The sequence below is a fragment of the Megascapheus bottae genome, chromosome 8, assembly GCF_031878675.1.
Source record: "Megascapheus bottae isolate mThoBot1 chromosome 8, mThoBot2.hap1, whole genome shotgun sequence".
NCBI classification, from domain to species: Eukaryota; Metazoa; Chordata; class Mammalia; order Rodentia; family Geomyidae; genus Megascapheus; species Megascapheus bottae.
Genome location: NC_143516.1, coordinates 54382969 through 54403994, shown reverse-complemented (window position 1 = coordinate 54403994; position 21026 = coordinate 54382969). Strand labels below are relative to the sequence as shown.

At 45.5% G+C, this 21026-nt stretch overlaps 1 protein-coding gene across 1 annotated transcript; it reads left to right on the top strand.

Annotated features, from left to right (window-relative positions):
• Nucleotides 1–16250: 16250 nt before the first annotated feature.
• Nucleotides 16251–19346, top strand: Pnrc1 (proline rich nuclear receptor coactivator 1). The gene is made up of 2 exons (XM_090338445.1): nucleotides 16251–17037; nucleotides 18281–19346. Exons 1-2 carry the CDS (start codon nucleotides 16498–16500, stop codon nucleotides 18722–18724), a joined length of 984 nt encoding a protein of 327 aa, XP_090194571.1. The 5' UTR covers nucleotides 16251–16497; the 3' UTR covers nucleotides 18725–19346.
• The last annotated feature ends 1680 nt before the right edge of the window (nucleotides 19347–21026 follow it).

Here is a 21026-nt window from a genome sequence, read left to right as displayed (position 1 = left end):
GGGATTCACAGATAAACCTGTCAAAATAAAATAAAAAGGGCCAGGAGTGTGGCCTAGTGATAGAGTGCTCGCCTACCATGCACAAAGCCTTAGGTTCAATTCCTTAGTACTACATACACAGAAAAAGCTGGAAGTGGTGGTGTAGCTCAAGTGGTAAAGCTCTAGCCTTGAGAAAGCCCAAGGGCAATGCCCAGGCCCAGAGTTCAAGCCCCAGGACTGGCAGGAAAAAAAAAATAATAAAATAAAAAGAGAAAAAGAAAGGAAGGGAATGGTTCAAAGGAAGGTCAAACAACTCTTTCAAAGTCACAGGCAGTAAGTATAATTGCAGGGATTTTATCTAAATGATGAAGTCAGAGTCCCTGCTTTCTGTCATTATGTTCTACTTACTGCCTCCTAAATGATCTAAAAATTAAGTAAACTTGGTTTGGAAAACACTGCAGAATTTTAAAGAACAGATTCATCGTGTGAATGTCATTTTATGAAGTTCATATTCCCTGAGCCCACCTTAATAGAAGGCTGGAGGAAAGTAGTTTGAAAATGAGATACTTTTGTGACTTACATTTCACCAGAGCGAATCAACAATACTGTGCCAGGGTAATTATGTAACAAACATTTGTCTGTACTGAGATCTGAAACACTCTGTATGCTTCAAAGAGATTTTAAAGAAGGTTATAAAAATTGCTTAGAAAATGGTTGGGGACATGAGGCAGTTGGCTTTTTAAAAGGCGTGATCAATCTGTGAGGCAAAATTCCATCAGCACAGAAAATCGGAAGAAATAGGATGTGTATGTTGGGGGGGTATCCATGTATGTGCATATGCTCAAACATACACACAAATAAAGGAAGAATTGTTGCTACTACAAGAAAAATGGAGGAGAATGGAAAAGGAATAGGCCGGACTCAAATCTTCAACAGGTGAAGACTGGTTTGGGTTTGTGTGTGTGGGGGGGGGGGGGGAGTCATGGGGCTTGAACTCTGCCTGGATGCTGTCCCTGAGCTCTTCAGCTCAAGGCAACCCTCCTACCCCTGGGCCTGGGTGTTGTCTCTGAGCTCTTCAGCTCAAGGCTACCACCTCACCTGGGAGCCAAGCCCCATTTCCCATTTTTTCAGAGGTTAATTGGAGATAAGAGTCTCAGGTCCTTTTGTGCCAGTCTGGCTTTGCACCTTGATCCTCAGATCTTAGCCTCCTGAGTAGCTAGGATTACAGGTGTGAACCACTGTGGCAGTGAGGACTGTTTCTTGAGGAACAGCGAGGGGCACAAACATTCCCGTGGGACTGGAGGTTGTACTAGGGATTTGGGGGTAGGTTTATTTAGGGCTTAACAAGGGAGCAAGATTAAAATATGGGTGGTGGCTCTTGGAGGCTCAGGCCTATGTTTAAGGCCAGGCCCGCAATGGAATGCTCCACCTTGGTTGTGGGGGCTATTATCCCCTGGGGACAAAGGTTAGAATGAGCATCTGTAGACAAGCATGTCAGATGCACCTGGTGCTTGACCTTGGGGAATAAGACAGAACTCAATCCTTCATATTCCATTTTCAGATACATAAAAGAATGGACCTAGAGGGTAGAGGTGGATCCTTCAGCTACATTTCATTTTGTGTTAAAATAAGGATGCTGGATCTCACTGGCGCCATCTTGGCAACATGATGGATGACAGGGAATTTCCCATCATTTCCAAAACTTCTCAGAAGTGGAGTCTCACCACCAGGTGATGGGTGTGCCTGAATTTGTAGAGGCGTGGATGGGGATTTAGACAGTAAGTTACTGGAAATGCCAGACCTATGGCATGAACCAGACTCTGAACTCTCCAGTTCCACCTGCCCGCTGGCCATTGCCCTGTTTAGTCACCAGCCACCTGGGCTGCCATTTGAAGCCATGCCTCCTGTTTTTTGACTCTCCTCAGGTCTCTGGCATCTCTCTTTAGCTCTACATTAGAAACAATCAGGTTTGCCCAACACAGTGTCTCACGCCTGTAATCCTAGCTACTCAAGAGGCTGAGGTCTGAGGGTCACGGTCCAAAGCCAGCCCAGGCACTAAAGTCCAAACCCAGCCTGGGCACTAAAGTCCGTGGGACTCTTATCTCTAATTAATCACTAGAAAACTAGAAGTAACACTGTGGCTTAAGGGGTAGGGCAGTGTCCTTGAGCTGAAGAGCTCAGGGACAATACCCAGGCCCAGAGTTCAAACCCCATGACTGACCAAAAAACAAAAAATCAGGTTTGTTGAGATTGTTTTTCTGCTCTTTCTTTACTACCCTTGTGGCTCTAACAGAATTAAATACATTCAAAGCTGCACAGTTTTTGGAATCTGTGCCTGCTGGAGGTTGCTGGATTTCTAATAAAGACTCTTGATTCAACCTTTCAAAATATGGCTTCTCTGTATCTCCTTATCAAATTCTGATGTAACAGTATAACCACACAATGTTGTCTTCAAACAAGCTGCTAGCTGAGAACCTCAGCTCCTGAGTTCATAGGAAGGTTGTCTTTCTCTGGATTTCTCAATCTGCTCGCTCCTGGGGCTGGAATCACTTAGCTAGGCAAAAAGTCTACCCCCTTCTCCAATTTGTTATTCATGATTTGGACTAAGTAGGGTCATTTTTTTTTTCAATAATAGCAAAGTGAATGTCAAAAACATCTTCATTCCTGTACACATACTTGAAGCAGAACTGGTACTGAGAAGTTCTCACTTCCTTTTCCCCATTAGTTGTGTTTTAATTGTATGATCTACTATTATCTCTGCTGTTATTTTTGTGGGGGAAAATGCCTCCCCAAAGGTAAAGTAAAAAGTATGATGCCAGGCGCAATGGCTCACACCTGTAATCCTAGCTACCCAGAGGCTGAAATCTGAGGATCGCAGTTCAAAGCCAGCCTGGGCACTAATGTCTATGAGTCTCCTATCTCCAATTAACCACCAGAAAACTTGAAATGTCACTGTGGCTCAAGAGGTAGGGCAGCACACTTGAGCTGAAGAGCTCAGGGACAGCACCCAGGCCCAAAGTTCAAATCCCACTACTGACGGACAAAAACAAAAAGGTATGATAATCCTCCCTAGCTCTGTGCTTAACTGAAGTATTAAAGTAAAATTTTCATGGAAAGGCAAGGTCTTTAGTGAAAGTTAGGTGGCATCATGGGAAAAGAAATCAAGCATCCTAAATTCCTTAGTGAGCATGAATGCTTTTTCCTCAATGATAGTCTCCTCAATCCAGGAGGATACCAAGAGTCTAAGTGGTATATCACATTTCATGAAATTGGATCAATCACAGAAGTAATTACAGGACTCAAAAATTGAGGACAAGCCTTTAGCCAATAAATATTTAGTGGAGAAAGGAATCATTGCTTTAGGTATTGCTTTCTCCACAAGCAATTTCAGCTAATATCTAAAAGTAGGAAAGGCTATAAGATTGCGACCGGTAATAAGGATTAGTTGCACTAAGTAAGTCATGGTTGGGTTTTTTGTTTTTGTTTTTTTGTTTTTGGCTACTCCTGGGGCTTAGACTTAAATTCAGGGCCTGAGCACTGTCCTTGGACTTTCTTCAGGGCTGGCCTCTGTCACTTGAGCCACAGCGCTACTTCAGGCTTTTCTATGTATGTGATACCAAGGACTCAGAACCTGGGTCTTTGTGCATGCTAGGCAAGAAGCACTCCACCAGTAGGCCAAACTCCCAGCTCCTGTTTTCTTTTTTTGAGTTGGAGTCTCACTTTGTAACCCATAATCCTCCTGCCCAGTGCTAGGATTCAGCACATGCAACACCACTCAGGCCTCTGAATCAGATTTGGATGAGAAGGGAGAGGAGTCTTGAAGAAGCATGACTTAGAAAACCAAAACAAACCAAACCAAACCAAAACCTAGTTACATTTTGGTTCCAATGTGGATTCAAAAAGTTGGTCTCATCTCTTTATGTAGCTTATCATTTCAACTTCTTTTCTTACCCAGATTCTGTTTCCCCGCATTTAAAATGCCCAATTAGGGAGGCTGGCATTTTGAATGAGAGGACTGGGTTATTTCTCCAGGCTGCTCCTTGATCTTTATTTTCATTCCCACATGGGGAAAGCTGAGATGGGAATCTGATGAGTCACTCCAGGTACTGACTGATGGAGCTGAGAGTACAGTTCCCTTTCTTTCTTCTTTGTCAGCAGGCCAAAATTTTCCAGCAGGGAAAAAGCCTGTCTGTTGTTTTCTTCTAGTCCTCTCTCCTCTTTCATGAAGGCCTGCTGCCAGGTGGACACAGTCGGTTGGCTCTCCAGTGCTTTTTCCATCCAGGTGGCCTAGTAGGTGGTAAATAGGCTGGAAGAGGAAAAGACCTGTCCATCCCATTCTTACCACTTCCTGCCATCTCTTCTCTTCAGTGTCTCCTCCCCTCTCCCTGACCAACTGCTAGTAACATTCTGGGTTTTTCTTCAGAAAGAAGGGTTTTGTGTCTTTGTTTCAGACATAAATTCAGCAATGATAAATAAAATACTAAAGTAACTAGATTGAAATTGATCACAGGACATCTCAGACAGGTAAAGAAAACGGTGAAGAATGGGATTTAGTATTATGGATGAAAGAATCTCAGTCTTTTAAGCCCAGTCTTAAGATGTAATAAGGTAAGAATATACAGAAGCCACTGTTTGCAGGTTTGAATCTTGGAGGCTTTATTAAAAGGTTCATGACTGCGGGGTGGACCCCTGTCTCAAAGTTCAGCAACCACAAAACACACTCAATACAGTCGGAAAACAGGCCAGAGTTGACAGAAACAACAGATACAATACTAACAAGTCAATTCAGCTTCAATGGAGAGCTGAATTGGGACTCCTTGGTGGTTAGAGAACCAGCCAGGAGACAGGAGACAGGACCCAAATGTGAAGACACATGGCATGGTGTCCTGGCACCTAAGCTGATTCAGGCCTAAATAGGGTCAGGGCAATGGGCAAAGTCAACAGAAGCTCCCAGTCCCAGGTACTGGACTGACAGGTCTGGTACCCTATCAGCCAAGAGCCTACTTCTGTCTCCAGGAATGCAGGGGCAGAGGTGGGGAGTAGGGGGGTGTCACTATGAGGACAAGAGTCCAGACCCTAAATCTCCATATGTAAGCCTTTCTAAAGATTATCTTCTCTCTCTCTCTCTCTCTTTTTTTTTTTTTTTTTTTTTCGCCAGTCCTGGGCTTGAGCTCAGGGCCTGAGCACTGTCCTTGGACTTTCTCAAGGCTAGAGCTCTACCAGTTGAGCCTCAGCACCAGCTTTTTTTCTATGTATGTGGTACCAAGGAATTGAACCCGGTCTTCATGCATGCTAGGCAAGCACTCTACCACTAGGCCAAACTCCTGGCCAAGATTATCTTCCCTTAAGCAGAGCCCTCCTGCTCACCTAGGACTACACTTCTGCATTTAATGAATAGTACCTAACCTCTAGGCTTTCCAGCATTGGGTGAAGAATTCCCTCCTCCTCCCTCACCCCTCACAAGCCAGAGGCACCCAGATGGCTGAGAAGCTACCAGATCCCAATACCTGGCCAGACACTGGTATGACTACAAAAAGTTACCTTATTTCAGCCACCTTACTTCAAAGATAGTTTCATTCCAGCTCACAACTCCTTAGGAAAGCTGTTCCTTTGCCTTTTCTTTCCTTGAATGTGGTGTTTGGAAGGTGGCAGTTGGGTGACTTCATGATGGCTCACAGACCAAGCTCTTATCTAACAGCTTGCCAGCATGTGTGAGTCATCCTGAGCTCTCTTTCCTCCTTATCCTACTCCCTGGGCTGAAAAGAATGTTTCTTCTTCCTTCTTCTCCTTCTTGACAGGTCTCACTCTGTAGCCCAGACTTGACTAGAGCTGGTGATCTTCCTGTCTCAGCCTCCCACAGGCTAGGATTACAGGGGTGCTTTCCTGACGTCCCATCTTCCTTTTTGCCAGGACAAAACTTAGAAACACTTCTGAAAGGCCGACTAGTAAAATAGTTTTAGGGGATTATAATTTATTTCTTTTCCATTTTTTTTTTGTGTGGGTCACGGGGCTTGAACTCAGCCTGGGAGTGTCCCTGAGTTCTTCAGCTCAAGGCTACAGGCCTACCCCTTGAGCCACAGCACCACTTCCCATTTTCTGGCGGTTAATTGAAGATAAGAGTCTCATGGACTTTAGTGTTCAGGCTGACTTTGAACTGTGATCCTCAGATCTCAGCCTCCTGAGTAGCTAGCATTACAGCTGGCTTATAATTTATTTTTAAAAAAAGAATAAAATGAATGCATACAACACACCCACATACCTACACATACACAGAGGTTTGGGGTTTTTTTAAGTATATTTACTAACAATGAGCATGGTGGCACACACCTGTAATCCTAGCTACTTAGGAGGCTGAGATCTGAGGATTGAGGTTCAAAGCCAGCCCAGGCATGAAAGTCCATCAGACTTATCTCCATTTAGCCACCAGGAAACCAGAAATGGCACTGTGGCTCAAGGGGTAGAAAAGTAGCCTTGGGTGGAAGAGCTCAAGGCCAATACCCAGACCCACAGTTCAATCCCTACAACTGAAAAAAAAAAAATCATGTTACTTTGTTTTCTTTTTTGTTGTCTCATGTCCATATAAAATCTTGGAGAGCCAGGAGGGCCTAGTGGTAGAGTGCTTGTCTTGCATGCATGAAGCCCTGTGTTCGATTCCTCCGTGTCCCATACACAGAAAAAGCTGAAAGTGGTGCTCTGGCTCAAGAGGCAGAGCACTAGTCTTGAGAAAGCCCAAGGACAGTGCGCAGGCCCTGAGTTCAAAACCTAAAACTGGCAAAAATAAAAATCTTCGCTAATCTGGAAGTAAAAGGAACCTAGAATTTGCAATTATCCCCAATACAACATAGAGACAGGCTCTTCTGGGTAGTCATACTTGCTATGTATGGATTTGTCCAATTCAACTCTTAGGAGAAAATCTGTTTGCATACTATTTATTTATTTATTTATTTATTGCCAGTCCTGGACTTAAGCCCAGGGCCTGAGCACTGTCCTTGGACTTTCTCAAGGCTAGAGCTCTAGCCCTTGAACCTCAGCACCATTTCCGGCTTTTTTCTATGTATGTGGTACCGAGGAATCAAATCCGGGTCTTCGTGCATGCTAGGCAAGCACTCTACCACTAGGCCAAACTCCCAGCCGCATACATTTATTTTTTATTCATTTATTTATTTTTTAATATATTTTTTGTTGTAATTAATAGAGGGGTTACATGATATTTGCCAGATAAATGGTGCCTTAGTTCCCACACATTGATACCCTTTCACATGTCATGGTCCCCATTTCCCTTCCCCCCTCCCCCACGCATACATTTATTTTTATGTAAATCATAGCTACAGTCTCCAAAACAACCACTGAGAAGAACCGCATTTTACTTCTTGCAAATCTCTTCTTTCAGGCTTCATGGCAGACAGTTGAACTTTGTGTCTGCTTTAGTATTTATTCACTCTGCTGTGATGTGTTTGGGTGGAAATCTCACCTCATAAAAGCAGTTGGGAGAGGGACAATTGCATGGACCTTGGAGGCTTTCTGACTTCGTTCTGAAAATGGATATCCTAGAACCACTGTTGTTGGCACAGTAACAATGACCACTACTCTAGTACCCTATAGCTCCCAGGACTCTAATATTTGGGTAGAATCCAAATTCTGCCTCTCTGAACCTCCAGCCTTGTTTAACTAGCACAAGCATTCAGCAATGCATAGTGTTCTAGACACACATTTTCTATCTTGTATGTCTATATATACATCCTGTCTTGCAAGCCTGAGTAGGAAGATTGTGGAAGTAAGTCTGTTGGTCTGGGATAGAAGGGAGTAGACTGGACATCCTAGGAATCCCATCATGCTTTTTCAGTAAGGAGATTGAACAAGGTAAGAAGGGCTAAGAGTTTAATTATTTATTTAATTATTTATTTATTTATTTGCCAGTCCTGGGCTTGAGCTCAGGGCCTGAGCACTGTCCTTGGACTTTCTCAAGGCTAGAGCTCTACCACTTGAGCCTCAGCACCACTTCCAGCTTTTTTTCTATGTTTGTGGTACGGAGGAATGGAACCGGGGTCTTCATGCATGCTAGGCAGGCACTCTACCACTAGGCCAAACTCCCGGCCCCAAGAGTTTAATTTATAAAAGAGAGCTTGCCTAGGATTCATGAGGCCCAGGATTCCAGCCTCAACACCCCCCTATACACACACACACACACACACACACACACACACACACGCACACGCGCGCGTGCACACACGCAACGTATAAATTTATGAGCAAATCTGTCTTAATGCCTAGGCTGAACAAAGGAAACAAAGAAAAGCAACCAGCTCTTGCTCCTCCTCCCTCTGTGTGTGTGTGTGTGTGTGTGTGTGTGTGTGTGTGTGTGTGTGTGTGTGTGTACCAGGGCTTGAACTCAGGGCCTGAGCAATGTCCCTTAGCTTTATCACTTAAAGTTAGTATACTACCACTTATGCTACAGTACTTCTTCAACTTTTTGATGGCTAATTGGAAATAAGAGTCTCATTGACTTTCTTGCCCATGCTAGCTTTTAACAGACCTAGACTTCAGCCGCTGAGGAGGTAGGATTGTAGGCATAACGCTGGTAGTAGTCATTTGTTGTCTGAAACTGGTCGTGGGACTTGAACTCTGGGCGTGGGCGCTGTCCCTGAGCTCTTCAGCTCAAGGCTACCTCCCTACCCCGTTAGCCATAGCACCACTTCCAGTTTTCTGGTGGTTAACTGGCGATGAGTCTCATGGACTTTAGTTCCCTGGCTGGCTTTGAACCATGGTCCTCAGATCTCAGCCTCCTGAGTAGCTAGGATTACAGGTGTGAGCCACAGCGCTGGGCTGGTTTACTTATCTGTAACCAAGTAGGACTACCTACTAAGAGCTGTGATTACTATTCCAAGACCCTTATCATTTACAACTAGAGAAGGTCTACTTTCATCTGTGTAAAATTCAAAAGGCTCCAGAGATTTTTTTTACCTTAATCACTTCAGTACTTACTAGGAAAGAAAAATATGGTATTTCAAGAAACATTGATAAAACACATGAATTAATTGATAGGCTTTTTTCTTCCTCCTCCTCCACCTCTTCCTCCTCCTCTTCCTTCTCATTTGTGCAGCTTGAACTTGAGGCCTGGGAACTACCCCTGAGGTCTTTTCCTCAAGGGCCTGAGCACTGTCCTTGGGCTTTCTCAAGGCTAGAGCTCTACCACTTGAGCCACAGCACCATTTCTGGCTTTTTCTATGTCTATGTGGTACTGAGGAACTGAATCCAGGTCTTCATGTATGCTAAGCAAGCACTCTACCACTAGGCCAAACTCCTGGCTCCTAAAAGACTTTTTTTTTTTTTTTTTTTTTGCCAGTCCTGGGCTTAAACTCAGGGCCTGAGCACTGTCCTTGGATTTTTCTCAAGGCTAGAGCTCTACCACTTGAGCCAGACTGGAGAAGGAAAGCCCGAGAGACTTTTATCTCTAATTAATCAGCAGAAAAGCTGAAGGTGGAATTGTAGCTCAAGTGATAGAGTGCAAACCTTTGAGTAGAAGTAGTTCAGGAATAGGCGTCTGAGTTCATGCCCTAGGACGAGTGTGAGTGTGTGTGAGTGTGAGTGTGTGTGTGTGTGTGTATTTCATCATATTTATGGAATTATGTAGTCTTCAAATCCATTTCATTTTAGAACATCTTTTTAGCAGTCCCAAGGAGACTGTATTCCCCCTTAGCCATCACTCCCCCATTTCTTACTCCTGCCCCTTGGCAAACTCAGGTCTAATGTCTTTAAATTTCCCTTTCTGAACCCTCCTACAAGTGACAATTTGTTTTATTCCTGGCTTCCTTTACTAAGTATAATCTTTCCAAGTTTCATCAAGTTGTTGTATATATCAGCATTTCATTCCACTTTATTGACAAATCCTACTACATTATGTGGCATATCTTGTTTATCCATTCATTAGTTGGAGGACATCTGAGCTCTTTCCACTTGTTTGCTATTACAAATAATGCTCTGTGGACATTTGTATGCAGTGGGCTGAGGCCCTCAGCTATGATACCTCTTCCCAATTTCTTTCTTTCTTGAGCTCAGGGCCTGGGCACTGTCCTTGGGCTTTCTCAAGGCTAGAGCTCTACCACTTGAGCCACAGCACCACTTCCAGCTTTTCCTGTGTATGTGGTACCAAGGAATCAAATATGGGACTTCATGTATGCACTCTACCAGTAGGCCATGCTCTGATCTTCACCCTCCCCCCCAAAAAATTGTGCATTTGTATATGAATGTTTCCAGATCTTTTGGGGTCTATATCAAATTGTAGAATAGTGGTGTCATAACAGTACCCAGGCTCCGAGTTCAAGCCCCAGGACTGATAGCAAAAAAGAAAAAGGAAAAAAAACAGAGTAAGGTTTTTTGTTTGTTTGTTTTTTGTCAGTCATGGGACTTGAACTCTGGGCCTGGAAGCTGTCCCTGAACTCTTCAACTCAAAGCTACTGCCCTACCCCTTGGCCTGGGCATTGTCCCTAAGCTCTTCCGCTCAAGGCTACCACCCTACCACCTGAGCCACAGCCCCATTTCTGGTTTTCCAGTGGTTCATTGGAGATAAAAGTCTCATGGACTTTTTAGTACCTGGGCAGCCTCCTGAGTAGCTAGGATTGTAGGCATGAGCCACCTTGACCGGCTTTGAGTAAGTTCTAAAACAACTAAATCATTTTATAACCTCATATATGAGAGTCCTGATTCTACCACAATCTAATGGTGGTCATGTGGCTAGATTGAGAGACAGTTGAGTGCTTTCAAATGAGACATTTCCAGAAAGTAGATTAGGACAATGAACAAATGGTTTAACTCATTAATGGGCTCAAAATTTGAATGGACTGCTGGAAGAAGGTGGCAGGTTAGTTAGGAGGAAGTAGATTGCTGGGGGATGCTTTTGAAGGGTCTACAGTAGCTCAGGTCCCTTCCTGTCTCTGCTTTCTGACAGCCCTGAAATTAGTAACTCCTCACCGCTCACCATAATGTTCTGCTTCACCGCCATCTCAAAGCAATGAAACCATGAGCAAAAATAAATATTTCCCCGTGAAATCATTTCTGCCTGTATTTGTCACTTTTGTGAAAAGCTAACACTCACCAGTACCTGGTATTCTATGCTTTCTTCTTCCTCTTTTCTCCTCCTCCTTCTTCTCTTCCTCCTCCTCTGCTTCCTCTTCCTCCTTCTCTTCATTTTATTTCTCCTCTTCCTCTTCTTCCTCTTCCTCCTCCTGTTCCCTTGTCCTCTTCCTCTTTCTTCATAACAGGTTCTTATTACTGAGCCCAAGCAGGCCTTAAACTCCCAACCCTCCTGTATCAGCTTCTCAAGTGATTGCCTTTTTTGTCTTACCAACCTTTTAGATATATGGACTGTTATCTCCTGTTTTTTTGTTTGTTTTGGTTTGGTGGTAACAGGCTTTGAACTTGATAGATATGCTTTCTAGCACCTGAATCACACACACACCCCTCCCTTGTCCTTTTAAAACTCTACCTAGTGGTAGAGTGATTGCCTAGCATGCACAAAGACCCGGGTTCGATTCCTTGGTACCACATACATAGAAAAAAGCCAGAAGTGGTGCTGAGGCTCAAGTGGTAGAGCTCTAGCCTTGAGAAAGTCCAAGGACAGTGCTCAGGCCCTGAGCTCAAGCCCAGGACTGGCAAAAAATAAACAAACAAATAAATAAAATAAAACTAAGGTTCTACAAAGACCTAAAACAAATCCAGAAGTCTAGGCCTCCCACTGTTCCTCTATATTGCTTCCCTCCCTAGGCAGCCTTTTAATTCTTTTACTTACTTCTTTCAGGGTTACCCTTCATATGTTATTAATTTCATGCTCCTTTAAGATACAGGCCTGGCTGGAGTCAGAGGCTCATGCTTATAATCCTAGCTGCTCAAGAGGCTGGCATGAGGATGGGGGCAGAAAAGTCTCAGAGAGATTCTTATCTCTCATTAACCACTCAAAAGCCAGAAGTGATCTGTGACTCCAGTGGTAGAGTACTAGCCTTGAGCACAAAGAGGCTCAGAGACAGTGCCCAGGCCCCAAGTTCAAACTCCACAATCAATCAGAGGAAAAAAAAAAAGATACAGCCCAGTAATACTGAACATCCCTTAGTAGTTCCCATTAGCTAATAATTCATACAATACACAGTCAGTAGAGGATATGCTCTGAAAGTTGGAGACTAGAACCCTGGCCCTGTTCTTCCTCTGGTTCTTGGCTGCTACAAAGTGAACAAGCTCCGACAACCATGTACTTTGCCATGACAGTCTGCCACTATCAGCCCAAAGCAACAGCACCTTGGGCTGCATCCTTTGAAACCATGCACCAAAATAAATATTTCTTTCTTTTAAGATGATTTTGTTGAAGTTGGTATTTTGGCTAACACAGGATTCAGAATTTTCCTCCTGCTATTTCTACATCCTGTAAGTTCCCCTTATTTCTCCTTGTTGATTTGATTATCAAAAATCTGTTTATCTTAAGCTGGAGGCATAGCTCAGGTAGAAGAGTGTCAGTCAAGCAAGCAAGCCCAACAAGTACCAAGACCTGAGTTCAAATGCCCGTACCAAATATATACGGTTATGTGTGTGGTAGAACCCCACACTAGAACCCCAGCATTCAAGATGCCAAGGGAGGAGGGTCCCAAGTTCAACGCTAGCCTAGACTACACAGCAAAAGTCTGCCAAGAATGAATGAAAAATGGGGCCTGTACTGTAATTCATGCATATAATCCTAACTACTCAGGAAGTAGAGATGTAAGAAAATAGGTTTAAAGCCAGCCCAGGCAGATAGATCCGATCTGACAATCAGCAAATATCTGGAAGTGGAAATGTGACTCCAGTAGTAGAGCAGGCTTTGAGTGAATAAGCCAAGGATGAATGCAAAACCCTGAGTCCAAGCCCTAGTAATGTTGCTTGGGAAAAAAGGAAGGGAGAGAGAGAGGATGGGAAGGGAAAGAGAGACAAAGGGAGGGGGGCAAGAAGAGGAGGGATAAGAAAGGACGAGAATAAGAGGGAAGGGAAGGAATGAGAGAGAAGGGAAGGGAAGAGAAATACAAGATGTTAATATTTAAAAACAAATCACAGGGGCCGGGAGTTTGGCCTAGTGGTAGAATGCTTGCCTAGCATGCACGATCACTGGGGTTCAATTCCTTGGTACCACATACATAGAAAAAAGCCAGAAATGGTGCTGAGGCTCAAGTGGTAGAGCTCTAGTCTTGAGAAAGTCTAAGGACAGGGCTCAGGCCCTGAGCTCAAGCCCAGGACTGGCAAAAAAAAAAAAAAAATCACAATATATGTACTTAAATATGTTAAGAATTAACTAGTAAGCTACCTTACTGGTTAGGCTATAAAATATCTTATTTCCCCTGAAAAATCAGAAAGCTAATGACATCATTTTAGATATAACATTTATAGCAATGAGTCATGTTTGGCTTCAAGTCATAATCAATATCGCAAAAAAAAAAAACCTTGGCAAAATATCAAGATTACAAGTGTTCCTGAGCTTCTTTATGAAAGTGGCTGTTTGTTTTTCAGCATTATATTCCAAATACAGTTTTGGTTCTTCATGTTGTGTTCTAGTTTCCTGGTGGTTAGTTGGAAATAAGGGTCTCAATGCCTTTCCTGTCCAGGCTGACTTTGAACTGTGATTCTCATATCACAGCCAAGATTATAGGAATAGCTAAGATTATAGGAATGAGACAACTGTACCCATCTAATTTTATTTTTTATTATTATTAAGATGTTACACAAAAGAGTTGATTCCTTAAGTCAGGTAATAAATATAAAGCTGGACCGGGAGTTTGACCTAGTGGTAGAGTGCCTGCCTAGCATGCATGAAGACCTGGGTTCGATTCCTCTGTACCACATACATAGAAAAAGCCAAAAGTGGTGCTGTGGCGCAAATGGTAGAGCTCTAACCTTGAGAAAGCACAACGGCAGTGCTCAGGCCCTGAATTCAAGGGCCAGGACTGGCCAAAAAAAAAAAAAAAAAAGCCAGAGTGGAGCTGTGGCTCAACACGTAATGGTAGCCCTATGCAAAAAGCCTCAGGTACAGTGCATAGGTCCTTGGTTCAAGCTCTAGAACAGGCAATAAAAGCAAAAAAGTAAAGGAGATTAGCATATGGGAGAGTGCTTGGTGCAGAGAATCTTACAAAGACAAAAGAATAACTTTTGTTCCCTTCAGAAGCCCCATATTCTCTGCCTGTAAGTCCTCACCAACTCTGGCCAGACATTCTACTTACAGGTTCCGAGTTGAATTTCAATTTAGAAACATAAGTATTTGCAAGGCTTTGTAAGATTTTTTTCCCCCAACTCTGGAACTATGATTCCCATTCATTCAATGAATAAAAGTACTATGTACAGTCACAAAAAATAAAAATGAGTAAATCAACAATTACAAAAACCTGCTCAGTCTGGCGTTGAACCATGATCAGAGCTCAGCCTCCTGAGTAGCTAGGATTATAGGCATGAGCCACTGCTGATGTCTGGCAGGAATGTTTCTGAGACAGTTATTTCCAATTTACTCTGGAACAGCCAAGTGATAGCTATATCTCAAGTAGCAGAGCGTAGCCTTGAGCTAAAAGAAGCTGAGGAAGGGCTGGGAATGTGGCTTTGTGGTAGAGTGCTTGCCTAGGGTTTGATTCCTTAGCACCACATAAACAGAAAAGGCTGGTAGAGGTGCTGTGGCTCAAGCTCAGGGCCTGAGTTCAAGACCCAGGACTGGCAGAAAAAGAGGAGGAAGAGGAGGAGGAAGAGGAGGCAGCAGCAGCAGCAGCAGCTCAGGATCAGAGTTCAAGCCTCAGGACATGTCAAAAACAACAAAATCACAGATCAGTGAGGCCAGTATTAGCAGTGCTGATAAAACTTTGGTCTTGCAAGATCCGGACTGGAGTTCAGATTCTAGTGTTCTTTCTGGCCTCTGTGAGGCTTGATTTGGTCTTTTGTAAAATGAGAATTAAACACAACACTCAGCAGGGATATTTTGAGTTCCAAATGAGACATGTTTAAAAAAAAAAAAAAAGGCCTGCTGGGCTTTGTGGCTCACACCTGTAATCCTAGCTACTCAGGAGGCTGAGATCTGAGGGTGGCAGTTCAAAGCCAGCTCCAGCACTAACACTAAAGTCCATAAGACTCTTAATTCCAATTAACCACTAGAAAACCAGAGGTGGCACTGTGGCTGATGGAGTAGGGTGGTAGCCTTGAGCTGAAGAGCTCAGGGACAGTGCCCAGGCCCAGAGTTCAAGCCCCATGACCAAAAGAAAAAAAAAAAGGTCCTGGGGCCACGGGAGTGTAGCCATGTAGCCTAGTGGTAGAGTGCTTGTCTAGCATGTACAAAGCTAGGCAATACCTAGCTGGGTACGATTCCTTGGTACCAAATACACAGCTGAAAGTGGTGATGTGGCTCAGATGGTAGAGCACTAACCTTGAGAAATCCCAAGGACAGTACTCAGGCCCCTGAGTTCAAGCCTCAGGACTGGCAAAAAAAAAAAAAAAAAAGTCCTTAGAACCTAAATGGATAGCTACAGTTTTTGTGTGTGGTTTTGAATGTGTGGATTTTTCATTAACCCACCATTAAATAACACCAATAAAACTTGCGTGTTGCAAGCTGTTTCACCTTCTCCCTCAAGGAAGTCGGTTTGCTCTTGGCTCCTGTGTCGGGTAATGTGGCCATCTCAAAGTCTTTTAACCCTTCTGGGGCCTTGCTAACAGCCACAATGCAGATTTGTAAACTTTCGGCACACTGGGAAGCCAGTTTCTCTATCTCCAAGGTTACTAAGCACTGTAAGATTAAAAAAAAAAAACAAAAAAAACAAAACCAAAACCACTAACTACATTGCTTAAATGTAGACTGATCTCCATTGCTAAGGAAGGAATTCTAGTGATCTTTGAACCCTTTTTATTAAAAATGTCATCATTTTGTGAAGCTGGAATTAAAAAAGGAAGGAATGGGTATTTAAAAAACCACACACACACACACAAAGATACTTCCCCAAGGTCAGTAGCTGAGAACCATCAGGCAGGCCTTGAGGCTTCCGAACTCCTGCTGGGCCCGCGGCGACGGCCCAGCCCCGATCCCCGGGTGGGAGGCCAGGCGTGGGGCGCGCGGCGGGGCCGCGGGGGCTGGGGGCTGGGACCCAAGCCCAACTTCATTGTTCGCGGGGCCGACACTTCCCGAAAGGGCCCGTTGGCGGCGCCTGCGCAGTGCGCGCTCTTTGTGCCGGACTGCAGCGGGCGGGAGGAGGAGCTGCGGCTTCCCGAGCGGCGGGGGCGGAGATTGGGCGGCGTGGCCGTGGCCGCCGCCGGCGGATTGGACTCCCGCAGGGCGGCGGGCGGGCCAGGGGCGGCGCTTCCTATAACAACACTCGGAACCCGGGCTGAGCTATTTGTTGCTGCGCCGCCTTTGCTCGAGCTACTGTCCGCGCTCTTGTGTCGCTCTCCCAGCAGCAGCCGCCACCGCCACCGCCACCCTGGGACCCCCGGCTTCGCCTCCTCCTCGTCCCCGTCCCGCAGAGCCGCCTGCCTCCTAGCGCCATGACCGTCGTCTCTGTCCCGCAGCGGGAGCCGCTCGTCCTGGGCAGTCGTCTTGCGCCGCTCGGCTTTTCCTCCCGCGGTTACTTCGGGGCCCTCCCGATGGTGACCACGGCCTCGCCGCCCGTGCCCCGGATCCCGGACCCCCGGGCGCTGCCACCGACCCTCTTCCTCCCGCACTTCCTGGGGGGCGACGGCCCCTGCCTCACCCCCCAGCCTCGCGCTCCCGCTGCGCCACCCAACTGCAGCCTCGCCCCGGCGGGAGGCACCCCGCGGGCAGCGCCGAAGAAGCGGCGGAAGAAGAAGGTGCGGGCCGCCCCGGCGGGGCAGCTGCCCAGCCGCTTCCACCAGTACCAGCAGCACCGGCCGAGCCTGGAGGGAGGCCGGAGTCCGGCGAGCAGCCCGAGCGCAGCGCAGGACCTCTCGGGCCGGGCGGCTGCCTCGGCCCCGGGTCCTGCGGCCACCGCCCGAACCGAGGGATCGAGCCTCGTGCCCGGGCCGCCGCAGCCGGCGGAGCCCGTTCAGCCCGCGTTCCGGAGAGAGGTGAGGGCAGCGGGTCGCGGCGGACTCGGGGGCCCGGGATCGCGGGCCGGGTGGGGGCGGGGCGGGGCGGCTGTTTACTCGGGAGGGAAGTTTCCGTGACGCCCGCTCGGGGGGAGTTGGGAGGGAGTGGGAGGGAGGCCTGCGCTGGTGCCGCTGATTGGCTCCCGGGAGCCAGCCAATCGGGTGAGCGCTTGGGCCCCAGCAACAGCCCGGATTTAGAAGGTTGGCGGCGTTCCAGGGGGTTTTGGCGTTCCGGGCGCGCGCGGCGGACGGGGGGGGCGGGGCCCGCGGGAGGGCTGACGTCATCGCGCTACGTGCCCAGCGCTCGGGCGCTCATGAAGGAGGCGCGGCGGGGTGGCCGCCTCCTCGGTAGAACCTGTGGCTAGGTTCTAACGCCCCGGTTGTGGCGAGTATGGTGCAGTCGCCAGCGGCTGCCGATTTGGCCGGGGTGCCCCGTGTCGGGCGTCCTGCCCTGCCCGCCGCAGCCTGTCCCGCTTCGGCGACTCCCAAGTTGCGAAGTTGGCCGCTTCGGACGTCCAGTCCCGCTGACCCGGCTCTGACGGGGTTGGCCGTCGCCGGTCCCCGCCGGGCGGGAAACAAAGTTCCCAGGGAAACTGACGTGGCGCCGAGCTTGTGCCGCGGTTGGGATTTGGATGCCAAGAACCAAAGTGCAAGCCGGGTTAAGTGTTTAAAACCAAAGCGTTGTAGTGACTTGGTCTCCGTGGCTTTCATAACGCCGACGAGAAACTTACCAGCCAGCTATTTGTTCACCGTGCATTGAGATTTGCTCTGTATCGATTTCCTTGACGTCTTAGTTTCCAAACTTTACGACTTGATGAAATCTGGGAGGCTGGGGTAGACAAGGTTTTGTAGTTACTAGTTTGTTTCTCCTGATGGCCTTGAGGTCGTGTTTTCCCATGATCTCAGGTCCACTCCATTTCTCAAAGATGATTGAGGTAAGTGTTCCTGAAAGGGGTGGCGTGAACACTTATTTATTTGTCCTTTACCATTGTTCACAGTCGTAGGAAGATTCAGATCATTCGTTGGATGTTTTAGGACCAGATTGTATACTGATAACAGTATTTCTGATTTCACTGTTAGCCCCAAACAAGAGGCTTACAAACTAGGAAAGTCAATGATTAGGGTAATGGTGACTTACGGTCTATCGGAAGTGAAATGTGAAATTTGTAACTGGATTTTTACCTTGAAGTTATATTCACATTTGTGTTCCTTATCTTTGTAGGTTTTCAAATCAAAGATGGGAAAACCAGAGAAAATTGCCCTTCCCCACGGCCAGCTTGTGTATGGTATACACTTGAGTGAACAACCAAAGATAAACAGACAGAAAAGCAGACATAATTTGCCACTAACCAAGATGACCTCTGCAAAAAGGAATGAAAATAACTTTAGACAGGATTCTGATATGCCTGATAGAATTCAGAAGCAGGAAAAAAAGCCTTTTAAAAATACTGAGAACATTAAAAGTACTAATTTGAAGAAATCAGCATTTTTAACCGAAGGAAGCCAAAAGGAAAACTACGCTGGGGCAAGGTTCAGTGATCCACCTTCTCCGAGTGTTCTTCCAAAGCCTCCTAGTCACTGGATGGGAAACCCGTCTGAAAATGCCAACCCCAATAGGGAGCTGATGGCAGTGCATTTGAAAACGCTCCTGAAAGTTCAAACTTAGATTTCACATTTCAATGTGTATGTAAAACAGTATTCTCCAGATTTCTGGACTCTTAAAGAAAATGGGTACAGAAATGGAAATTTGCATTGTGCAAAAGATGAGCTAAAAAGGTTACATACAAACAGCTTGTATTATATTTTATATTTTGTAAATACTGTATACCATGTATTATGTGTATATTGTTCATACTTGAGAGGTACATTATAGTTTTGTTATGAAAGTATGTATTTTGCCCTGCCAACATGGTAGGTGTTTTGTATATATACAGTGGAAAAATTTTATGTGCTAAGGCACATGGAAGACCGATTTATTTGCACATGGTACTGTTTTTCAAGAAACAGCTGTCAAATCTCAAAGTGAAAATCTAAATGTGAAGTTTACTGATGCACTACTGAAGTTTAAATTTGTGGCACAATCATTGTGAACATGAAGTTGTGGTTTCTTTAAATTGATTTGTCACCTAATCTGTAATTATTGGAAAAGTATTCCCATTTTTACCAAACAATCTCTGGTTTTGGTATATAGCCATTTTTTCACAAATTTAAAATGCCTCTGATTTTAATGCCAACAAAATTGGTTGTAATCAAATTATAAAATAATAATTTGGCCCTCCCCCCCAAAATAGTAGTCTTGACTCTTTGTGTTTGACTGTTTCTCATGTTTGAATGTCTGATGGAGAGATTTTGTGAGATTGCAATGATTGATCGTGTAGTCCTGGCTGGCCTAGAACTCCTTTTTCAGTGTCAACATCCCAACTGCTAAGGACACAAGGATGTATTACCATACTGGCCCTTGTGCAACTGAATTTTACTGGCTTTAGGCCTGATTTTAGTAGTAATTCTCATACAAAATTAGAAAATTCAGTGTAACACTTCCACCTCTGAGTACAAGAATTCCTCGTCTCATAAGTGGAATTCAGTATAGACATGAAGTAAACCTGGTTAGTGACTAAGAATTTTATATGAATGACCTACTAAATATCTGATTTAACCATTCATACCCTTCAGTGACTAAAATACTTGGGTTTCCTATATTGGCACTAGCTTTCTGAAGGTAAATGTAAGTGAAAAAAACTGCTTGGGGATTAGGTTCTGAGGACAGTACCAAGGGCTTAACACTGAGGACTTCAAACGCTGCCTTAGCTACCTTACTGTACCACTTGACCCATGCCTTCAGTCTGGCAATTTTTGCCAGTCCTGGACTTGAACTTGGCCTGAGCACAGTCCTTGGACATTCTCAAGGCTAGCACTCTACCATTTGAGCCACAGGACCATTTCCTGCTTTTTTCTGTGTATGTGGTACCAAGGAGCCGAACCCAGGGTTTTGTACATGCTAGACAAGCACTGTTACCACTAGACCATGCTCCCATGCCCCGATCTGGCATTTTACTAGTTAACTAAAAATCCAGTATTACAAATCCCTTAGTTGGCTTTGAACATCAATCCTCAGATCTCAGAAGCTATGGCCTGAGATGTTAAGATTACAGATGAGGCAAAGGCACATGACTCCAAAGTCCAAGAGTAAATGAACTTTGCAATAATGTGTGTGTGCATGTGTGCATGTATTTCCAAGAGAATTCTAAACAGGTCATTTTCATATTATGCAAAGCTGAAGTCTGGCTCATTAAAAAAGCTTTTCCGAGTAATTGGGCAGTACTTCCATACAAGAATTGAGGGGCTGGCAGTTTGGCCTAGTGGTAGAGTGCTTGCCTAGCATGCACGAAGACCGGGGTTCGATTCCTCAATACCACATACATAGAAAAAAGCCAGAAGTCATATTGTGGTTCAAGTGGTAGAGCTCTAGCCTTGAGAAAGCTCAAGGACAGTGCTCAGACCCTGAGCCCTGAGCCTAAGCCCAGGACTGGCAAAAAAAAAAAAAAAAAAAGATTCTGTAAAGTGATTTAGGTAAGAAATATAACACCTGACTCTTAAGTTTCCTTTCCCTAGACTCAAACCCAGGGATTTGGGCATGCTAGACCACACCCCCGACCCCCCAACTTTTTGTTTTTGCCAGGCCTGGGGCCTGAACTCGGGGCCTGGGCACTGCCCCTGAGCCTGTGCACAAGGCTAGAGCTCATCACTTGAGCCACAGCACCATTTCTGGTTTTTCCTGTGTATATGGTGCCGAGGAATCCAAACCATGGCTTCGTGTATGCTAGGCAAGCACTCTAACACTAGGCCCCACTCCCTCCCCTACCCCCCCCAACTTTATTCTAGTAAGCAAAACTCATTTTTCCAAATTTAAGGGCTTAGGGAGGTGCAGGTGGCTCATTAGCTACTCAGGAGGCTGAGATCTGATTCAC

Coding starts and splice junctions, on each gene's coding strand:
- Pnrc1 (XM_090338445.1), top strand. CDS start 16,498: ATGACCGTCGTCTCTGTCCCGCAGCGGGAGCCGCTCGTCCTGGGCAGT. Junction 17,038..18,280: donor AGCCCGCGTTCCGGAGAGAG/GTGAGGGCAGCG, acceptor TTATCTTTGTAG/GTTTTCAAATCAAAGATGGG.